This window comes from Saccopteryx leptura, chromosome 10 (genome assembly GCF_036850995.1).
Source record: "Saccopteryx leptura isolate mSacLep1 chromosome 10, mSacLep1_pri_phased_curated, whole genome shotgun sequence".
NCBI classification, from domain to species: Eukaryota; Metazoa; Chordata; class Mammalia; order Chiroptera; family Emballonuridae; genus Saccopteryx; species Saccopteryx leptura.
Window position 1 is genome coordinate 48332683 of NC_089512.1, and position 22984 is coordinate 48355666.

Genomic DNA, 22984 nt, shown 5'->3' on the forward strand with positions numbered 1-22984 from the left:
CACTGCACTGGCTCCATGGAGCGTTCCTGACCTTTCAACCAGATGAGCATTTGCTCTCCTAAGAAACCCTTGTAGACTTGGCCTATGCCTCACTTATAATCCTACATCTACTTTTTACTTTAGTTATTTGACCAAAGTCTTTGGTCCAAATGTCTGTAAACCACTTATGGTACATATTTTATTGTATTCCCAGTTGTCTATCCACTTAGTATCTGGGTTGACTTCATACAGTAATCACCCCTGTCAACCATGGACACCGTTTCACCGTCCATAGTATCAGTTACCTGTGGTCAAGTGAAGTCTGAAAATATTGAATGGAAAATTCCAGAAATAAACAACTCATAAGTTTTAAATTGCTCACTGTTCTAAGTAGAATGATAAAATCTAGTGCTCTGTCCCACTCAGGATATAAATCATCCTGTTGTCCAAGTATCCACATTACATATGCTCCCCACCCATTAGTCACTTAGTAGCTGTCTTGGTTATCAGATCAACTGTCATGGTATCACAGTGCTTTTGTTCAAGGAACCATATTTTACTTAATAATGTCTCATTCACTTCTCATCCTCTTATCACAAAAGCATTTTATCATCTCACATCATCACAAGAGGGTGAGTACGGTATAAGATATTTTAAGAGAGAGACATTGTATTCACATAATTTTTATTAGAGTATGTTATTATAATTATTCTATTTTATTATAGTTATTATTGTTAAGCTTTTACTGTGCCTAATTTGTCTTTTTTGTTTTTGTATTTTTCTGAAGCTGGAAACGGGGAGAAATAGACAGACTCCTGCATGCGCCTGACCGGGATCCACCCGGCACGCCCACCAGGGGCGATGCTCTGCCCACCAGGGGGTGATGCTCTGCCCCTCTGGGGCATCGCTTTGCTGTGACCAGAGCCACTCTAGCGCCTGGGGCAGAGGCCAAGGAGCCATCCCCAGCGCCCGGGCCATCTTTGCTCCAATGGAGCCTTGGCTGCGGGAGGGGAAGAGAGAGACAGAGAGGAAGGAGGGGAGGGGGTGGAGAAGCAAATGGGCACTTCTTCTGTGTGCCCTGGCCGGGAATCGAACCCAGGTCCCCCGCATGCCAGGCCGACGCTCTACCGCTGAGCCAACCGGCCAGGGCCTACTGTGCCTAATTTGTAAATTAAACTTTATCACAGGTATTAGTTATAGGAAAAAACATAGAATATATAGAAGTTGATAATATTCAAAGTTTCAGGATTCTACAAATAAGGGGGACTACTGTATATACAAACTGAATTCTATTGATTCTGGAAACACCTTCAGATTTCTTGTGACTATCTCCCAATGGCTACTGTACTAGCTCACTTATTCATTCATTTAACAATTGGTTTCTGAGGGCCTACACTACAGTATTAGCATGTGATTCTGAACAAGTCAGTTAACCTCTTCAGACTTCAGTTGCTGCATCCTTCAAATGAAGCTGATAGAATCGAGTCACCAACCTGGTCTCTGCTCTGTCCTCTACATCCTCCACCATGAGCATGTGTTAGAGTCAACTAGTCTTGAGCTAAACAGGAGGCAGATAACCTGGTTTCTGGTTTGGGGTTTGCTCTTCACTGGTTGGATGACCTTAGGTGAATTACTTCACCTGACTGAGCCTCCCTATTCCTGTGTAAACACAGGGTTGTTTACAATTTTAAATAAACTGTAAAACACCAAAAAAGTCTTTAATTATTAATCTTCACTTCAGTCAAGATGATGAGGATAGCCTAGGGGACAGAAAAGCCTTGCTCACACCACTGACATAGATCTTCATGAGCTGTCTTTATCACTCACTACTGATTGGTGATTGAATGTGCTAGTCTCCACTCAGCAGTTTCCAGGTGTACCTTTCCCAGATGTCTGATTTCAGATACTGAGAAACCTAGCACAGCTAGTTTTTCAGAGCCTTGAGGCAGTGCAGCGAGTGGACTGATGTAATAACCACTCCTCACACTCACACTGGTACACTCCTGACTGCTTTTCAAGGTTCTTCCTCCCGAAGCCTCTCATCTGAGCCTCACTGCAAGTCCCCTGATGTGAGTAGGCTGGGATGCTTGTCCCCACTCTACAGACAAGGAGGTTAAGACTCAGAGAGGTTAGACGATTTGTTCAAGATTATATATCTCACCACCTCACACCTGTTAGACTAGCTATTATTAACAAGACAGGTAATAGCAAATGTTGGAGAGGTTGTGGAGAAAAAGGAACCCTCATCCACTGTTGGTGGGAATGTAAAGTAGTACAACCAGTATGGAAGAAAGTATGGTGGTTCCTCAAAAAACTGAAAATAGAACTACCTTATGACCCAGCAATCCCTCTACTGGGTATATACCCCCAAAACTCAGAAACATTGTCTCGTAAACACACATGCAGCCCCATGTTCATTGCAGCATTGTTCACAGTGGCCAGAACATGGAAACAACCAAAAAGCCCATCAATAGATGACTGGATAAAGAAGATGTGGCACATATACACTATGGAATACTACTCAGCCATAAGAAATGATGACATCGGATCATTTATAGCAAAATGGTGGGATCTTGACAACATTATACGGAGTGAAATAAGTAAATCAGAAAAAACCAGGAACTTCATTATTCCATACGTAGATGGGACATAAAAGTGAGACCAAGAGACATTGATAAGAGTGTGGTGGTTACGGGGGGAGGGGGGAGAGGAAGAGGGAAGGGGGAGGGGGAGGGGCACAAAGAGAACTAGATAGAGAGTGACAGGACAATCTGACTTTGGGTGATGGGTATGCAACATAATTGAACGATAAGATAACCTGGACATGTTATCTTTGAATATATGTATCTTGATTTACTGATGTCACCCCATTAAAAATAAATACAATAAAATAAAATAAAAAAATAAAAAAAAGATTATATATCTAGTCAAAGTAGATATAAGATAAAAATCCAGAGCTATTGTTTCCTTCATTGTGCTACACTTACCTCTATACTCCACTACCAAGCTCAGAAAAAAAAAACTAACAGTGGAGTGGCTTGCAAAATCTAAATAGCAACACAAAGACAGATCATATGAAAATAACACTGTCTTCCTAACACTGGTTTTTACAAGTTTGCCCCTGTGACAAGGCTGGGTTCCTCAAGGGCAGAGAAAGTCACTTACTTCCATGTCCCTAGCACAGGGCCATAGTATATAACAGGGTTCTCAGTAACTTTGAGATAGCAATAATAAAATAATAATGTCCCCTACACTTCATACCTTTCTCTAATAATAGCATGCAGGGCACAGATCCATACAGGATACCTGGGGCATGTGGGAGCAAAGGAGACACAGAGAAGTCACTCAGTGACAGCTCAACGGACTCTCAGGACCCACAGGACATCTGACCTCCACAGAAGGACCCACATTACTATCCTACTGAGAGTGGAACAGGAATAGCACCTTCTTTACACCAAATGTGGCTGTCTCAGGATGTCTAGCGTGAAAGCTGGGGAGAAGAACAAAATCTCAAACTTGATCTTGGCTATTGCCAAGCCAATTCTCTCTTCTGAGAGCAAAGGGATAGCCGAAAGTTTGGAGAAGAGGTGCTAAGATGACTTAAACATTCCCCCAAATAACTGACTGTCCCTTCCAAATAAAAAAGCAAGCAAATATTTTCTTTTTTCTTTTTTTCTGAAGCTGGAAACGGGGATAGACAGACAGACTCCCGCATGCGCCGACCGGGATCCACCCGGCACGCCCACCAGGGGCGAAGCTCTGCCCACCAGGGGGTGATGCTCTGCCCTCCGGGGCGTCGCTTTGCTGCGACCAGAGCTACTCTAGCGCCTGGGGCAGAGGCCAAGGAGCCATCCCCAGCGCCCGGGCCATCTTTGCTCCAATGGATCCTTGGCAGCGGGAGGGGAAGAGAGAGACAGAGAGGAAGGGGGGGGGTAGAGAAGGAAATGGGCGCTTCTCCTATGTGCCCTGGCCAGGAATCGAACCCGGGTCCCCCCGCACGCCAGGCCGACGCTCTACCGCTGGGCCAACCGGCCAGGGCCCAAATATTTTCTAAAGCTGCTCTGGTTGCCTACTTTTTATCAATAGTTGAGGATTCTCTTATGTTTCATTTAAATTGCCCTTTGAAACCCAAGCCTTAAGATGTGGTATGTCTCCTTTTTAAGGATCAAGACACTCTTGCTTTATTGTCATAAACTTTGTGTTTATTTAGGGGATTTTAATGCTAAAGGATAGGAAATCTGCTTTCCTAGGTGCCTGAACATATTAATTTTAGATGGTTATTGTAATGGTCTTTAATGTTATTTTGTCTTACATTGTGCAAAATTTTAAAGCATCCCTAAATTCCTTTCTGAAGCAGAAAGACTATAAATAAAAATTTATAAATTTTTAAAAAGCAGAAATCTAGTCAATAAAGCTAAAAAAATTCGATGCCTCAATTCTCTATAAGAGCTGTTCACTGACTACTTATTGGGTGTCTACTATGTGCCTACTGCTGCACAAGATAGTGGGTCTGCAGAGATGATCCTATCACTTCTGCCCAGAGTGCTCAGAGAAGAGTGATATAAATCATAGGTATGAAAAGAGCTAAACTAAACTATAGGTATGAGAAGGGTACAGGGAAAAGGATTCTTACTACCTTCAAGAGTGAGGAGTAGAGTCACTAAAAAAGAAATGAAGAAAGAAAAACAAATGATGGACAAGGGAAAGGAAAGTTGCTTAACCTTGAAGTCTGCTGAAGACCTGAGTGGCAAATATCAAATTCATATATTCTAATGTTTGTTCTTTGTAAAAGAAAAACAAACAAAAAACCTAACTAAATTTTTTTCTAAAAATGGGAGATTAGTATTTCCAAAACTGGAATTATAACCCATTTGTATTCTTATGTATATTATGAAAAATCAGGTAGTCTTGAAATCTCTTCTTTTTCTAAATTCTAATAGAGGAAATCTTTAACTTTCCATTCTGGCCAATGAACACAGTGATGTGGAGAAGTCATCTATTCTTATAACCACTAGGCTTTTAATGTTCTGCAGTGCTTTAAGGCTATATATTTATATCAGGAGTTTCTTATTTTTTTCTGTGCTCTGGCAACCTTGTGAACCATATGGATGCCTTTCAACGTAAATGTATAAAATAAAATTTACAGGATAACAAAGGAACTTAATTATTTAAAATAATTATCAGAATAGAGTTACCAAAATATTAAGCAAATAAATCTGTGATTAGTAAAAAAATGTTTCCTTATAAGTAACAAATGTACTTACAGGAGTAAATGTAGTGATGGGTCTAATAACTACCATACTTTAGTAATGATAACAGTAATTGGTACTTAGAGATATCTGGCAGAGATGTATAAAAATAAAAAAAATCTGATTACCTTTAGTGACAAAGTCACTTGTGCTTCTGCTGCTACTGTTATAGTCTATTGTCTTAGTTCATATCTGGGGAGTGCCAAATTTTACTTAAAGGTTAGTGAAAATAAATATTAATTTTATTTCTCATCTTAGTTCATGGACTCCTTCTTTGACCTAATGACTTAAAAGGAACCCAGGCTAAGATTCCCTGACTTGCATAGAACTCTCTCTCTGCTCTCTGCCTTGTGGGCCAGATGTGGTTAAACTGAGAGGTGGCTGCTACCTGGAGGCTCTCATACCTGATGTGAGATTCTCTACTGGGCTGGGGAGAAAGTGAAGAGTACCTGCTGTAAACCCACCCCACTCACATGTAAGCCTTGTAGTTGTTGCCTATTTTCTGGACTCGGATGTCATACTTGGCATCAATGAAAGGCTCTGCTGTGGCGTAGGTCTGGGTGAGGGCCACCACACTAGCAATGTCCTGGAAGTCGTAGTGGTTTTCCACTTTGACCTAATGTTGGAGCAAGGCAGAGAGGGAGAAAAGGAGACATACACATACTGAGAGTCACAAGAACCTGAGGACTCCACACCCATCAAGATGTTTCCCCTCTGTATGTAAGCCCTGCTGCCACATCTCCCTAGGAGACTCCTTTTCTCTAGCTTCCCCTCCTAGGCTCAGGAGCCACACTAACTGCAAAGGCCCAAGGAATCAAGCAGGGAGCCTGCACTCTGCTTGTTGAAAAAGGCTTGTCTGGGCAACACTCATGACTTCAGAGGGGCCAAATCATCTTCTCTTCGGAAAGAATTCATCAATAACATAGGGGGAAGAATAGTACATAATCAAACTCTCTGAAAAGTGTCCTTCTTGGCCTCAACCTGAAAGAGCAGCAGGCCCCAGCCTTACCTTGCCCATGCCCGAGTGAGCATGGCCAATCTTCACCACCACAGGGAATGTGGGCAGTGTCAACTGAAAGCAGAAAAGAAAAAAAACGAATTGGTCAGGGCATGCCTGTCTCTCTGTGGAATACTACAACTATTTTTCTTGGGAAAACTTTTGAAAGGGCGCTTTAATGCTTTACAAATTAAAAAACAGGCCCATACAGTGACAGTGACTTGCCTAATGTCACAGCATATTAGTGGCAGATCTATAAAAAGTCTGTTCTCCTACTTGTAAGTCTTGTAGTCTATATCTTTAAAACTCCTTGTCCCAATCTTCTCTACATTAGAAAAATCCAGGCAGGACTGGACCTTAGTCAAAAAAAATTTGAAAAAAATGCATCTCTGAAAGAGTGAATTTTATTGTACATAAATTGTACCCGAGTAAACTATAATTACAATAGGAATATATCTTTAGAATCTTAATGTCCCTTTCGTTATGTACCTCTTAGTACCTTCCTCTCCCCCTCACATCTAGCTTTCTTACAATGAATCTGTGTTTTCTCCCCCTTTCAGGGTTTTCACTGCTCGCCAACACCCCAAATTCAACCAACAAACAGCTTGGCATTCTAAGGCCTATTTCGGCCTGGCTCAGGGTTTGGAAGAGAGCTAATGTAAAAATTCAATATGTTTATCATTTAAAAGACATCCTTAAGAGAATAAATTCTATCTTGAGGTAGCTGCATTTTAACAGAAGAACAATAAAAACTTAAAAGAACTACCCTCCAAAAGCAGGAATCCAAGCTGTTACAAAAAGGCAGTGACAGAAGGAATATGGTGCATTGGAAGGAGCACTGCAATAGACACCAGGAGACTTGCATTCTAGTACTTGCTGCCACTGACTATCTGCAAGTCACTTTACCTCATGGAACTTCAGTCCATTTGCCAAATAAGGAGACTGGACTGGATGCTTTTTGAGATATCATCCAGTAATACAACAGATTCTATAATAGTCTGGGTGTTGTACTTGGACACCCAACCTCATCTTTCTCAGTCAGGCTCAGTTCTCTTTCAATTTCCTTCTTTTCAAACATCCCTGCCACATTAAAATGAAAAGTGTCTTTGGAAGGAAATAATGTTAACTGATGCAAAGTCAGATTCCCATGAAAATCCTGTGTGACCAGATACTAGGAGTACCTGACCTAAAGATTTCAGTATTCCTAGTATTCCTGAGGTTGGCTCAAAGAACTTCAAATGGCTTGGAAATTATGTAGTTCAACCCTATTTTATTTATATATATAAATATATATATATTTTATTTATATATATATATAAATAAAAAAGTGAGGCCTAGACAGGCAAAGGTTGCAAAGCTGCTTAGCGATAGAATCAGAACCCAGCCTCCTACCTTCCAAGCCCTATGTGGCACCATCCTACTACAATAATCCCACAGAGCTTTTTGTATTTGGAGCCTTGGAGCACTATGCTCCGGCAGCGTGGACAAGAGTCCAGTCACACTGCTCCAAGTGCCTTGCTTCTACGTTTTCTAAGCTGTCCCACCTTGTTATATACAGTAGGTTTACAGTTGTTTGAACAGAAAATAATACAATAATTAATAAATAATACAAGAATAAACTGTTTTGTGTACTTAGAATGCCAATAAACTGTGTTTTCTATAACTCCACTTCTGCCCCACCCTGTATAAGACAGTATCCCCCGTGAGTAGTTACATGAGGTAGGAATCAGTGTAGTCTAGAATCTAGAAGGCTTTGAGGTCCCAGGTTTTCGCTAAGTAATAGGATACTCTGCCGTGAGCCCACACCAAAAACACTATCCTCAGCCATCTGCAGTCTGAAGCTCCGGGTATGGGAAACCCTTTCCCATAAAGGGTTTCTGGCTGCTTTCTCTGACATCTCTCCCCACCCCCCAGCTGACAGAGCCAAGACACACACACACCCCAACTTTCTGTCTTATTTCATCACTGTTTACTGTTGCTTTGGAGCCTCCTAAATAGGGCATTGAAAACACTTCCTGCAGCTGAAAGAAGCCCTGAGTAGCTTGTGTCATTCCCAGTGTGCAGCTCAGCATGGGGTTCGTCCTTCTCTGTCACTGTCTCTTTTGCCTGTTATAATTCCGTCTGCCTCTCTATGACTCTCCCTGTCTCAATCTTTCTCTTTGTGGCTCTCTTCACTTTTGTTCCTTCTGCCTGAATTAATCTCTTGGTCTTTCTGCCTCTTGCAGTTGTCTTTGTTGTGCGTTATTTTTGCCATGACACTACAGCATCTCCTAGTGCCATCCCCTACTCCTACTGCCTTCCCTCCACTTCTCAGGCAGGGAAATAGTGACTAAGGGCCTGTCCCGGCTTCTCAATTTTATTGAAGCTACTAGTCAAGAGAGCCGCGGGTCGTGCAGCAGTGGGTGGCCGACAGCCAAAGGAGGGCGGAACCCATGGGGCGGGATTGGCCCTAGGTCCACCTCATAAAGCCTTGGGTGAGGGGCATGAGGCATTCTGAAGGAACCCTGGAGGGGTTGTTTAATCCAACAGATCCCACAGGCTTAGCCGGGGCTCTGTGGTGTCATGCCCCGGAGCCCCCAGACCGTGCGGAGCTGGGCGCTGTTGCTGCGGCTGCTAGCATTGCTGCGGCCGCCGGGGCTGGGGGAAGCTTGCAGCTGCGCCCCAGCGCATCCCCAGCAGCACGTCTGCCACTCTGCGCTTGGTGAGTCCGAAGGCTGGGGAGGTCCACAGCAGGGGGTGGCTGTGTGTGATTGGGGGTCGAGCTGCAGACCTGTTGTCTGGAGGGAAAGGGAGGAGCTCAAATTCCAAACCAGTTGCTTCCCGTTGGGGCTGATGGGTCTGGCAAGGCCGGCACCATAGCAACCTTGCAAGCGCAGAGCCTGGCTGACTTGTAAGGAAATAGACTGCTAAGAGGCGTCCAAAGCGACCCCCTCACCTGCCTACTGCAATGATGGAGTGTCATTAAACAAGTTACTGAAACTATAATGTGATTATTTGAACTACTGGATGGGGGGAGGGGGAAGCCAGGGACCAAGGGGTTGGACTTTCATGATAAACATCCCTGTGTACAAGCCTATAATTGAGCCATGCACCCACCCCAATACATATCTTTTGCCTTTCTCTTCCCTCTGTCTGGAATGCACTTCCCCCATCCCAAAATGCCTGGCCAATTCCTATTCCTTCTTCAAAGTCTTACACAGGTATCTCCGTTTCCCCAAAGGCTTCCTGACTCCTTGGTGCTACCACAGCATCTCCAACCTTTGTGCTCCTATTATGCTGTGTTGTTCTTTGTGTGTTCTCCACTAGACCAAGGGTTCTGCAGGATGGGGGACCCTGTCTTAATCATGTTTATGGGCCTAGTACCTAGTATAAGGCCAGACACTGAGGAAGAATGTCACAGGTTTTTATTAATGCCTAAATGTGCAGTCTCATCATTTCTTAATTCAATAAACACTTACTAATATCAATGCTTGGCAGGCTGTTTTAGGACTTGGGCCATCAGTAGATCACCATACTGACTGCTCTCAAGGGCTCCTCCTCCCTCCTATATCCTGATGCCCACCTCCACCACCTGGCACCCTGGGCTATGGAGAACTAGATTCTCAAAACTAGCAGGTAATGTGTACAGATTGAAGGACCTATTAGGCCCAACTGCACAGGAGGAGTTTCCAGGTCCTACAGTCCTCACTCCCTCACATCACCCTTCTCACAACACAAAATTCTCCTACAAAATTCTCCCCAGGTAATCCAGATCCCTCATGGACTGCTTCCAAAGTTTGCTGAAGGTTCCCTCTTTTCACTTCCTATGCAGCAATCCGGGCCAAAATCTCCAGTGAGAAGGTAGTTCCTGCCAGTGCAGACCCTGCTGACACTCAAAAAATGATCCGGTATGAAATCAAACAGATAAAGGTACATGGGGACAGGACAGGGCTTTTACCCCCTGGGCCTTTGGGAGGAGTGGGGTTTGTATTCTAGGAAGCGTGGGGCTGATAGTTAGGTAACGAGGCTCAGTGATCCTGAATGTACATGCTGAAAAGTGGAAGTGGATGATATGTTGGAAGCAGGGCCCACAGAATCTGAGTGACAGTACAAGAAAGGCCCTCACTGTCCCTCAAGTCCTATAGCTGCCAGTGCATGGGGCTGCTGGCGGTACCTCCCATCTTACCGGTATAACCAAGGTTCAGATGTTTTAAAAGAGAGAAAGATCCACTTGAGCCATTTGTGTATATCATATCCTGAATTAGATATTTGTTTAATTTTTTTAAATTAAGAAATGAGGAGTTTTTCCTGTTAAGATACAAAGTTCACTCCTGACCCAAAACTGCTTTTTTGTTATTGCCTTTCAGTTGTTTAAAGGGTTTGAGAAAGTCAAGGATGTTCAGTTTATCTATACACCCTTTGATTCTTCCCTCTGTGGTGTAAAACTAGAAGTAAACAGCCAGAAGCAGTATCTTTTGACTGGTAAGTAAAAGAGAAGCAAGTGGCCCCAACAGTTTCTGTCCTGAGGAAGGCAGCTTAGGAGGAGCCAGGGCTGTCCTTGGGCACCAACCTGAGCAGGTGACATATTCTTGGGCATAAAACAGAGCTGTGTTACTAAGAAACAATCTCTGGGTTGGGAGGGGCCCTGGTAACCTCCCTTCAATGCAAGAATCCTCATTACAGTGATTTTGGCCACTGCTTCACTATTTTAAGGATTGGTTGCTTTCCCAGGTTAGGGTAGCTGGTTCCTTTTTCAAACAGTTTTAATTAGGATAAAAATTTTGGTGTCCTGAGCCCAAATCGGCCCCTCTAACACTGCACTTGTATATTCAGCTTTGCCCTCTGCTCTATGATGATCCTTCAGAGCTCTGAGGATGACCAATGTGAGCACTCTAGCTCCAAGTCTGCTGGCCATGGTTCCCAGTCCCTCCTATCCTGGCCACCTTTCTCCGATGGGATATAGCCTGTCCCTGTCCCTTCCCTAGCACTGGACAATGAACTGGACACAAAACCACAGGAAAGGTCTTAGTTTCACAGAGTAAAAAAAAATTGTGTGTGTGCAATCCCTCCTCCCTCAACACACACATTATAGTTACTATTGCCTATGATGGCATTAGCTTTAGACAGCCACAGAATTGGGTCATACTCTTGATAGATGGTGAGCCTGTGTGGCTAACTCACACTCCAGGCCATATTCTGCAGGTACAGTAAAGCGCAAGCCCTAAAAGGAGTCCTGAGTCTAGCATGGTTCTCTGTGAACTTGGGCCTGGGTAGGTATCCTCCATGCTGAATTAGTTGGGATAGAACAATTAAAGAACCATTTAAGACTATAATTCCATAAGTGAATGAATGCAATAACACATACTTTTGCAGTTCAGGAAGAAGGTATTTGTGTGGTTATAAACAGGGAAGCTTCACTGTGTAACTGGGATCTTAATTAAACCTGCAGGATGAGAAGTACTTAGAAAGATGAGGAAAAGAAAAATGCAGCAGATAAGGAGGACAGAAGGAGGAATTCCACCATCTGTCCATCCTTTCAGCAATGAATGACCACCAACTAGCTACCAGGCCTTGGACAGGAGAGTGGAGACTCATAACAAGTCACAGTCCTCAAAGAGCTCACAGTCCAGACTTGGCTCTTGAGACTCACTGCATTTGAGGACAATCCGGTAGGGGTTCCTTGGTTCTAAGAATGTGAAATTGTGCTCATCTGAGAGCCTCTGGATAGGAGAGGCAGAGGCAAAGCATGCCACTGAACTCTCAACATCCCAGGACTAGCAGATGAGGCCACCTCCTTCCCTAGCACCTACCCTCTGTGTGCCTAGCACACTGTGGTGCATCAGGAAAAGCAAGAGGCATGATTTCTGCCCTCAAGGAGGTCAATTCTAACCAACAGTGAAGATAAATGACAAAACACAAGTCACCTTATTAGTCATCAGTGGTGCCCATGCTCTTCAAGAGAAGGCACAAGCTCTTTTACCTAATGTTGAAAGCTCTTTGTGACCATAATATTGCTGACCTCTCCAGCTTTGTCTCCTGTCACTTCTCACTGACAGTTTCCAGCCTCTCATTTTCCCCAGAGCTGAACTAAACTACGTGCAGTTATAGAATGTATTTGGAGCTGTATCCCTTCACCTTGGCATAGGATAGTCTCAACGTCCAGAAATTTCCCCCCCAACTTGTCTGGCAGGTAAACTCCTACTCATCCTTTCAAGGCCCAATAGGAGCACCATTTCCCCTTAAATACCTTCCTTGCCCCACCCCTTCCACAGACAGAGATAATCGTGCTTACCTGTGTTCTTATACTACATCTTGTATATAATCACAATATAGTATAACTTACGTATATAAGCACACAATAGTGTAATTTGTGCCTCCTTATTTGTCCAAACTACTTGTTTTTAAGCTCCTTGAGGATATCCTGTCATATTTATTTCTGTGTTCCTGGTATGACATCTAGTATGTAGTTGCTCAGTAAATAAACGACTGAGTACTAAAGTTCTAAGAAATGTGGGCTGGCATGGTCAGAGATGGATTGAGGATGAAGTGATACTGAAAAGGGTCTCTGGAAGAGAGGAGAGTTTGGCAAGGAAAGGGGAACTTTCCCCTTCCTAGGGGGAAAATCTTATTACTAATATAACTATCAGTGGGGCAGAAGACTGGCCTATGTAGATATTAAGAAGGGATGGAAAGAGAAAGGGACCTATTATTAATTGAGCATAGTCTATGGGCCCACTACTGTGCTGGGAGCTTTACAAATATTCTCATATTTAATCCTGACAATAACCTTATTATTCTCATCCTCCACTGAGAAGTTACACGACTTTCTTAAGATCACACAGCTAATAAATGATAGAAAAGAAGGAGGTTCATCAAGAGTCTTACTTTAAAGCCCATGTTCTCTCTGCATCACACTAAAAGGAAAATGCCTTTATCCCATAACTCTCCTTGTACATACATACTCTTTGATATAAAGATTATAGAAGTTTTTCAAGTCACTTCACTGAGCCTCACGTCACCACTGCCACCAAAAGCCATTAAAGAGGCTGCAATTCTGGGCTCTTCAAGGGCCTAGGCTTCTGGAGCTTCACAAACAGATTCCTCATGCTCAGTTCTCCTCCATCTCCCCTTGAAGGTCAGGTCCTCAATGATGGAAAAGTCTTCATCCATCTGTGTAACTACATTGAGCCCTGGGAGAACCTGTCCTTTTTGCAGAGAGAAAGTCTGAATCACCACTACCATCTGAACTGTGGCTGCCAAGTAAGAAAATGTCCATTTTCAAGTTCTTTTGCGGGTGGGAAAGGGTCTTGAGCCCTGAAGCCTCACCCTTCATGCATGTCTTTATTCACTTACTATGGTATATTGGAGATCTGCCATGGATCAGGCACTGTATGAAAGCAAGATGGTCTACTGTGATATCAAACTAACATTTTGGCGGGGAAGGTGGTCATCAGATAAGGCAAACTGAAATAGTACAGCTACCATTTAAACAGAGTCTACTCTTTGCCAGGCCCCCTACTAATCAATTTATTTAAAATATTTTAATGTAGTCTTTATAAAAAATATATGAAGAAAATTAATATTTTTATTTTAAGATAAAGAAATTAATACTCTAGGAGGTAAAGTAACTTGCTCAAGGTCAGTGGTAGAGTAAGGACCTTTGGGTTTGTCTAACTCCAGAGATACCATTAGAGGCAAACTGTATGTAGGGAGCACAGGGAAGGGGAAACTCAGGGAATTTTGGAGACTAGGAAAGGCTTCATAAGGCAGGGGCATTTGAGCTAGGTGTAAGGATATGTAGGAGTCTGAAAGGAAATAATAGAAAAAGGACACCCTACTTACTTTGATGTTGTATGGCTATGACTCTAGATCACCACCTGCTATACAGTGCCCTGTACCATCTCGGCCCCCAACGAGTGCCTCTGGACAGACTGGCTGTTGGAGCAGAAACGCTATGGGTACCAGGCACAACATTATGTCTGTATGAAGCATGTTGATGGCACCTGCAGCTGGTACCAGGGAAGCCTGCCCCTCAGGAAGGAGTTTGTTGACATCATCCAGCCCTAGTAGGGAACACTGACCACCACATTCCTTCAGAAGTCCTGAAGACCAAGACAGTTCTTTCTGCTGAGCTCTGACTATCACCACCTGTCTCTTTGTTGCTGCCAATGGGAAGTACCAAGTGGACAATCTGACTAGCTTTAGAGCAGGTCTGGGGCATGATCCAGCTTGTGTTTGAGACCCCAGCCTAGAACCTGTCAAAGGTTAAGGAAAACAGCATGACATCTATCCTGTCCTCAGCCTTTCTCTCCTGCCTCCCAAACCCTTTTAGTCCAGCCAGTACCTGTTACTGAAAGTTTTGACTCTAGCTTAGAATCAAACTAGTTCTGGCCAGAACTATTCTCTTCTCTCTAGAAAAATGTGTTTTCTCTTACCTTAATTGATCTAATAGAGAAAAAATGGTAAGTGTTATACATAAGAGATGGCATTGTCTTCTGACCTACAATACCAGAAGACAGGTTGACAGTATCATAAACAGGTTGATTTGGAAGAATGAAAAAAACAACATACTATGGCTGTGTATCCTCTACTCCAATCTCGGCTCATCCCAATCCTCTCATATACTTTCATCTGTTGGGGAAATGACTTGTAGGGGCATAGAGTCCCTCAATATGAGAATTACAATGGCCTAATCTCCCTCTATAGGCTTTAGTCTCCTCTATAACATTCCTGGCAGAGGGTCTGGCCCAGTTAGCACACTTGTTTGGATAAGAATAGTCTTAGGTATTGTCTCTACAGGTTAACTATCCTTAATGCCTTCAACTGATGTCTGTAAAGCTTCTGTTTCTTTTACAAAGTCCTTCTCTACTAGATTACTAATGTTCTTCATTCCTACTTCAAAAAAAAATTTTAAGCCATAGAAGCCATTCTCTTGTAGAGTTGAAATTCTCCATTAGTTTTTGACACCTCAGAGAGATCTTAGGAGGTCTTTTTTTGAAGGCAAATTTCAGAACAGAGGACAGCAGAGAAATAACACAGGTACCCTTGGAGAAAAAGGATGGTAAGTGAAAAATATACTTTTCAATTTTTTTCTTTTTTTTAGTGGTCAACCCTGCTAGATATTATAGTAGGAAAAATTCAGCTTTGCTCCCCATACTCCCTTCAGCTCAGTCCCCTTACCACTGTGTCTTGGACTCACTGAGAACTCTAGTACAGACTCCTAGAGTTCCTTAGCTCTTCAAGGCTTCCTTGTTTGTCCTCAAAGGAAAAACCCTGATGTTGGTCTCAAGGATTTATTAAAGGACAAAGGTTTAACGTTTCAGAGCCTCTATCTGAGAAAGCTCCAACAAAGATGAAGGAGATAGTTCTTTTCAAGGCCCAAAGTTGTTGTTATTCATCTTCTACATGTTGTTTGCTGATAAGTAGGTCCATGCACAATATACCAGAAGAAAGCTCTTGATTCACAAAAATGGTGCAAATGGAGGTCCCTTCTGGAAAAAGGAGTGAGAGGGAAACAAAGATAATCTCTGTCCTAGAGTACATTTGGAATGCTACGGTAGAGTCTTCATTGGTGAGTTAAGCATGATTACCAACTGACCATGCAGGCCTGGGACAGAGGATGTGGGAACAGAAGGGAAGAAGGGGGAATGAGCATAAGGTTTCCATGAAAGAAAAACCTTATTAGCAATAAACTCCGTACCAACCAACCATACCATCTCTCTGCTCCTTGGATGGCCTCAGAGAAGGCATGTTAATCCAGTCTTCTCAATCTTGATGAAGCCAAAGGAATGGAAGGCCCTAGTAATAATAACAGCAATAACAACTGACATCTGAAGGGCATGTCACACTTTTCCAGAAGGCTATTATTTAAAAAATATCACTTGAATTTTGTACCAAATTAGATATTCTGCTTGGGAATAATTATGTTCATTTGACTTTCCAGTTGGAAAAGTGACACAAAGTGACTAAATTTAACTAGTCCAAAGACATGGCAGGGCCAGGGCTAGAACCCAAAGCAGTGGATCTTTTGATTATTGATCCATAGGTTTGTTACTTTCTCAGCTTAATAAAATGCCTTGTTTCTGCTTTCCTTATTCTGTCTCCAGATTTTGGAGATAAGGGGCCATCAGCTAAAATCCAGCCACTCTAGCCCACAAAGCAGGTCCACAGTTCAATCCCAACAGAATCTCTCTGGGATTGAGATACGGAAGCCCTCTTCAGAGTCCCACAGTTACCATGGGACCAAACTCAGAGTGAAAATAGCAGAGAGACTCAAGTCCCCACTCAATCACCTACCATCTCTTTGTGATTAGGATAGTATGTCTGCTCAATGAGTGGGAACTTTTCTCCTCCCAATGTCTTGTAGATGGCCACCAGCTGGGCAAACTGTAAAAGAGAAACAAATCTTTCAGCTTATCTAGACAACTTATAGAACAGACAGACAAAAAAAAATTTATCAAAAAAATACTTATTGAGCATTGAGGGCTTTGTGCAAAATGCTCTGAGGATGTAAAAATATATATATATAATTCCTATTCTCAAGGAAGGAATGTATTCTTTAATTGAGGAAAGGAGGGAAGTGAGTTAACATTCATGCAGTACCTACTCAATTTTAATGATATTTCCTTGAACTCTTATATTAATTTGAGGAACTGGATACCTTATCATCTTCAGTTTACATGAGACTCAGAGATGATATGAAAGTTGACTAAAGTCACAGAGCTGCAAAGAGGTGAAGCTGAGATTGAAATTTGGGTCGCTAATTTCAAACACCTGCATCTTAGAGATGCCGAGTGATGAAGCTGGATAGGTAATATGGGGCCAAGTCTTGGAAATTCAAATGACAGGCAAAGAAATGGTAGTTTTTCCTTATAGGCAGTATGAAGTCATCAGAGTTTGAGCAGGGAGATCATAAATGAAGCTGTTCTTCAGAAAGACTTTGATGGTCATGGCAATGTTTTTCCACTGCCAGTCCACGGACAGTTCTGTCAGAAATTTCGTGCCAGTTTGTAAAAGAGTTAGCTACCCTGATGTTGTATAAAGATTATAGTCTATAGGGCAACATCAGGGTGGTTATCTATTTCACAGACTAGCACTGGTCCAAGGACCAGCAGTTGAAAAACACTGGATAATATAAACAGACCCAGTCTTTCTGGCACTTACTATTCATCTAAAAACTAAACTCAGCTGGACCCTTGACCTGTGAGAAACCAAACTCCATGAAGAATAGGTGAACTACACATTCTTATAATGTCCATGTTGAAAGCCCTTTGGCAAAGACCTAGCACCACCAATACCCCACCCCAGTTTAATAAGCAAAGAACTGAGGCTTAGACAGGTTACTTACCCAAGGTCACACAGTAGTTGAGCCAGATTCATAGCCAGGCCCCTTTATTCCCAATTCATAGCTCTATCTATTCCTTCTAGTAGCTGCATTTAAAGCTCTGCAGAAACCGTGCTCTTACCCCAGCTAACACAAAGTACTTTTCTACTCAATCCATTCACATACCCCCATCCCCGTATACTGGTTGCAGAGGTAATCCAGCATCCTTCTCCTAGCACTACTGGGTTACATTACAGTCTAAGCAACCAATTTCTGAAACTGTTAGAAGGAAAAGTTGCCAGATCAAACCTATCTTCTATATATCAGAGAAAGGAAAGCTAGAATATTTTTCAAAAGCTCAGGTCCTATTCTCTCTAAGGGGTGTTAACACATGAGCCAGTGGGAGAGAGGGGTCTGGGGTAGTAAAAGCTGACACTGGGTTATTAGAAAACTGGAGTCTTCTGATTCTTATTTTGTTTATAATTCACTCACTAGGTGTCTTTTGGCAAGTAATTTCTCCTCTCCAGGCCTCATTTTCTTCATATATAAAATGAGAGCATTGAATTTGATCAGTTTTTCAAACTGTTTACTACAAACAACATCTTTTATTGTATTTCCTCCCAAACTCCATCATCAAACTGCAGTTTATGTGATCATCTGTTGTGGTCCTTTCATGGGCAAAGAGAATTTTATTAACTATTTTCGAAATGTTGGATAATGTTGAAATTTCTGGATCACTTCCCTTAGTGACACACGGTTGGTGGTTCTAGATCTCTAATGCCTCCACCAGGACTGAAAGTATGATTCATGGACTCTCCAACTCCTAAGATTTTATTATAGAAAGAGACTTTAGAGAACTCTGGACCAAACATCTCATTTTACACATGATGCGACAGGCTAGAGAAGCAAAGGAAAGCCCAGGATCCCTGATCATGCCTGGAATTGGGGCTGCTAGGTCTCTTCTTGCCCAGTGCACTCTTTGTTGTATCCTGCTGTACTAACTATTCTATGGTTCTTCAATTTGCTTTGATTATCAAGACGACCCTTCATTCCTTTCCCGCCTTCTCTGATTTTCTCCACCACCTCATCTGATCTTTAAGTTCCGCCGGCCCACCTCAGCCTGGCAGGACTCCTGCTCTGCCTGAGCTCCCAAGGATCTTCAGCATCCCCAGCCAGCCCTGCTTAACAGCCTCTGCTCTGCTGCAGCCCGCGCCCAGGCACGGCACCAAGGCATGTGAGTCCCAATCTTCCCAACATGTGGGAGTTACACAGGCACTTCAGTGATGCCAGGAAGGCCCACGGCGGACTCCCTGAGTCCTGGGACAGCCAAGACTGAAACAGTAGCCAGTTCCCAGGCACTAGTTGGATCCCTGGGAGCTCACCTTACCCTCCTCAACCTTATCTCCAGCAGTTCCTGTCTGCTCAAGGTACTGGGCTTGGCATATAATACCTGCCTCCTTGGAAACTTAGATTAAATCATAAGCACACAGTCACCAATTAAACAAATGTAATATCTGATAAGGGTTATTTCCTCTATGCATAGACAAAAGAATGGATTTGGGATCTGGGGGTGGTATTGGCAACAAATAGGAAGATAATGTTCATTATAACCACTTAGGTAATGAATCAGGAAAGACTTCTTAGAAGAAGTGGGATTTCAAGATCAGTCTGAATTTAATAATTTATCCTTATCCCTCCTGGAAATAAAACACTTAATCAACCCTAATATATCTGTGTCTAAAAAAAACCTAGAAAGAGTAACAAGGATTTCAGATGAATTTGAAGCAACATGATATGGAGAGGTTCTTGCTTTATCCAAAATGCTCCTTTCATTAATACGTATACTTCTGCATCCAAAACCCCAGTGTGCTTGTCCTAACCAATTTATGAGAGTGTATGTGCTCAGAGACACAGTGACATAAAGTGAGCATTTTCCAACTGAGGACTTTCCTCACACCAAGGGTACTCACAATATAGAAATTTAGAAAATGTGAACCACAGTCATCATGTCAGAGGGACCCCTCCCCTCACAGTTGTCAAATTTGACCACTCCCTTTAAAAGGCAGAGAACAACATATAAAATGCTATTAGTGTGGCAGCTACTTAGAGTAAAAATGACGGGAGAACTTGGTGTCTAGCTGAGGAGTTCTGCTGTTCTAATGTGATGCTAAAGGCAATGTGCTGGGATTATGAATGGGTGAGAATGTGAACTCTCACCAGATCCCAGATCCCAGGAGGGGCAAAGCCCTAGGCGCAGGCTTTCCAATCCTCCCCTCCCTGGCTTTTGGCATAGTTTTGAAACATAAAGCAGGGAACCAGTTTCTATAAGAGACCCTAAACACTAGAGGACTGTAACAACCAGACTGGCAAACTGGTGGCAGGTACTATTATTATCCCTAGTTTATAGACAAAGAAATCACGACACAGAGAGGTGCTTAGTCAGAAGGCTGATTAGTGAACTCAGAAAAAGCTGATAATAGCAGAATCACCCTGTGTGGCTATGAGGGAGCCAAATTCTAACACGTACAGAAGGGATGGGAGAAGGACTACAGGCGTCCCCAAACTACGGCCAGCGCAATGCGGCCCCCTGAGGCCATTTATCCAGCCCCCACTGCACTTCTGGAAGGGGCACCTCTTTCATTGGTGGTCAGTGAGAGGACCACTGTATTTGGCAGCCCGCCAATGGTCTGAGGGACAGTGAACTGGCCCCCTGTGTAAAAAGTTTGGAGACCCCTGGGTAGTAGGGAAGGTCACACGACTAAGGAAAAAAGGGAAGGTCTTTAGAAAAAAGCTTGGTGAAGGCCTCATGTGTGTTCTATGAGCAGCAACACACTAAAATCACACCACTCTTTTAGCTTGTTTATGTAAAATTTCAGGATTCCAGATGCCTCAGGCCACACAGAGGGAAATGCTAAACAAATGGAGGTTGGGAATCCAATCTCCCTCCTCAACCACAGCAGCTCCCAGATCTTGTGACTCCTCATTCATTGCCTTTCTTACACTGTCAGGTCTCCCTGGCTTCCAAAGGAAAACTGTGAGTTCAGTTGTGAAAAAAAAAAAAAAAAAAAATCAAGAGCAGGGGCAATGGATCTATTGGGATAAAAAACACCCCCTCCAGTTCCCTGAGTAATAGAGAGGCGTGGGGTCCAGGAACTGCAAAATCAGTCACCAGTGCTAAGACTCTTGGCAAGCCACTGTGTGATAGCTGAAATTTGATTTGTTAAAAACAGAAGAGGATGTGATTAGGGGCAGGTGTTTCCTTCTGAGAGGGCCAGCCAGCAGCAGAGTTATAGAAGCTGGGCTGCCTCAGCTGTTAAAGGGGAGGCCAGAGCGCCCCAGTAGCCATCACAGGCTACTCACCCCCTAGACCCATTTTTTCTCTTTGCTTAGAAGTTTCCACTGCCTCCTAGATTTCCAAACTAGCCAAGGAAGAGAACCCCAACTTCTTCCACACATGGTAACTTAATTTATGTGAATGGCAGTGCAATCTAGAGAAATCCTGGCTCTATAACTTTAATTACTTAATCTTTTCTGGGTCTCATTTCTCTACAAAAAGTGATAATGACAATAATATCTTCCTTGTAAGGCTATTGTGAGGATTATTTAAAATTAAAATAGGAAAATCTCAAAAGCTGGCTCCATGACGGGCACAGGTTTGATGATCTCTAAGGACACTTCCAGCTCACATAAGTGTCTGATTCATATGTTTGTGGACAAATCTGATTTTGAGGTTATTAAAACATTTGGAAAGACTCTGTCACTAATACCCCTCTAAGATGGCCATCCCCTTTGTCCCCACTGGCCTTAGGCCTTTCCAATAGACCATTCTAAGGCAAGAAATAGCTATTTTTATTGTTTCATCCTATGGCAGAGAGCAGAGCCTACAGACTTGTAAGGGCCTCTACACAGATTCTTGGTGTGACTTTGTTGTGAGACTAAAGGTGCACTGTGCAGCAAAGGTACCCCAGCCTATGAAGATAATGTTCTCTTGTGAGAGCCTACCCTTCCCATGTCCCAGCTGAAGCTCCTCCCACATCCTCTAAGCTGGTACCTCCTATACCTTATTTACCAGTGGTCCCCCCTGGGGGACTGGGAGATACAGGACACGGATCCTACCCTTTTACCTGGGGGAGAAAGAGACCTCACTTACCACCCACGGCTTGTCACAGAAGTTGTAAATGGATTCCAGTGTGTTGATGCTGGGGAGGCCTGCATACTGCATGCCAATGATCAGATGACGGAAGTCCTCATTCTCCGCCATGCCAAATGCATGCTGCCGGATGAGCACAAAGTCTGGCCGGAAAGACCTGATAAGAATGTAGAGGCAAGTATGCCATTAACAGCACCTCAAGTTATATATATATCAGTTTGTCTCTCCTTTCCAAAGTCCAAGACAGAAAAGGGATCTTAGGGGCTACCTGGTCCAAGCCCCTTATTTTATTATTATTCTCCTTTGGACTAGAAATGAGGTATTATGGCACATATCAAAGGAGATTTGAGAAACATATTTCTGAAATTCCTTTATTCCTCTGAGTTAAGCACTGCCTTTTTCTAAGGTACAAATGCCTTCAGGAGGGAAAAAACACTTTTAGATCCTCATGCCTCAAATGAACAAAAATTTTCCCTGTCACTATGGAGAAGTATGAAAGCTGAACCTCCTCATGGCTCCAGAATTGGTGTTTCAAGGGGGACCCAGCAGATACTGTCCTATTTTAATGCCTTAAAACTGTTCCTTAAAATAGGTGATGCCCTCATCAGGACCCCAGGAGAACAAGGATTCAGGCTGGTTGAGACCAGATGCCAGACTTCTCAATGTTATTCTTTCAAAGCAGACACTAGGGAGAGGTGCAAATATTTTTTGCAGAACTAAGGTTGAGCAACAGCTACAGGAAGCACTGAGAGTACAGAATGTTCCCATGCATGGGAAGGTTTCCTGCATTTCACCTTTAGGCAGCAAAGCTCTTAGCCACAGCTGATCCAGGGCCCCTGTCTTCATGCCCTTACTCCTGAGGCAGCCTCCAACCTCAAGGCTCCAGGACTCGGCAATTTCACACCACATGCAATGACATACTTGGTTTTCTGCCCAGGCACCCAACCATCTCCCAGCTATAACTCCAGCGTCAACCAAGCTCAAAGATCAGTTTTTTTTTAATGGGGGATGGAAGGAGCCCTCCTCAGTCAGTCAGGAGATTTAGTTAGCATCAAGTGCTAGAGCTGCTCTGACCTCCTACTGTTGCAATTCTGGGAAACTAGCTCCAGCTGTATGCCTAAGATCAGATCTTATAGGAACTGAGCTCTAGACTTATGGCTAGCTCTTGAGTTCCTACACTGGTACCTGAGACAGCCTGCATTATTCTTACCAGACCCCTCCCACTACCTTGTCACCTTGTCACCACCTGTTTGTGTGCATGTACCCCTATGACTCACTTTACCTGCAGCTGGAGAAACCCATTATTT

At 43.2% G+C, this 22984-nt stretch overlaps 2 protein-coding genes across 2 annotated transcripts in view; one reads left to right on the forward strand and one right to left on the reverse strand.

The window, feature by feature from the left end:
• The window catches only part of SYN2 (synapsin II), a 232737-nt gene that overhangs the window by 23287 nt on the left and 186466 nt on the right, over positions 1 to 22984 (reverse strand). Inside the window, exons 4-7 of the mRNA XM_066351761.1 lie at positions 21678 to 21834; positions 16501 to 16590; positions 6238 to 6300; positions 5702 to 5844 (exon numbers count right to left, since the gene is read on the reverse strand). Coding sequence (XP_066207858.1) covers positions 5702 to 5844; positions 6238 to 6300; positions 16501 to 16590; positions 21678 to 21834 — 453 coding nt within the window. The remainder of the gene's footprint in view (positions 1 to 5701; positions 5845 to 6237; positions 6301 to 16500; positions 16591 to 21677; positions 21835 to 22984) is intronic.
• Positions 8375 to 15519, forward strand: TIMP4 (TIMP metallopeptidase inhibitor 4). Its single transcript, XM_066351762.1, has 5 exons — positions 8375 to 8926; positions 10037 to 10134; positions 10572 to 10686; positions 13340 to 13464; positions 14074 to 15519. The coding sequence occupies exons 1-5, from the start codon at positions 8788 to 8790 to the stop codon at positions 14269 to 14271; spliced, it is 675 nt and encodes a 224-aa protein (XP_066207859.1). The 5' UTR covers positions 8375 to 8787; the 3' UTR covers positions 14272 to 15519.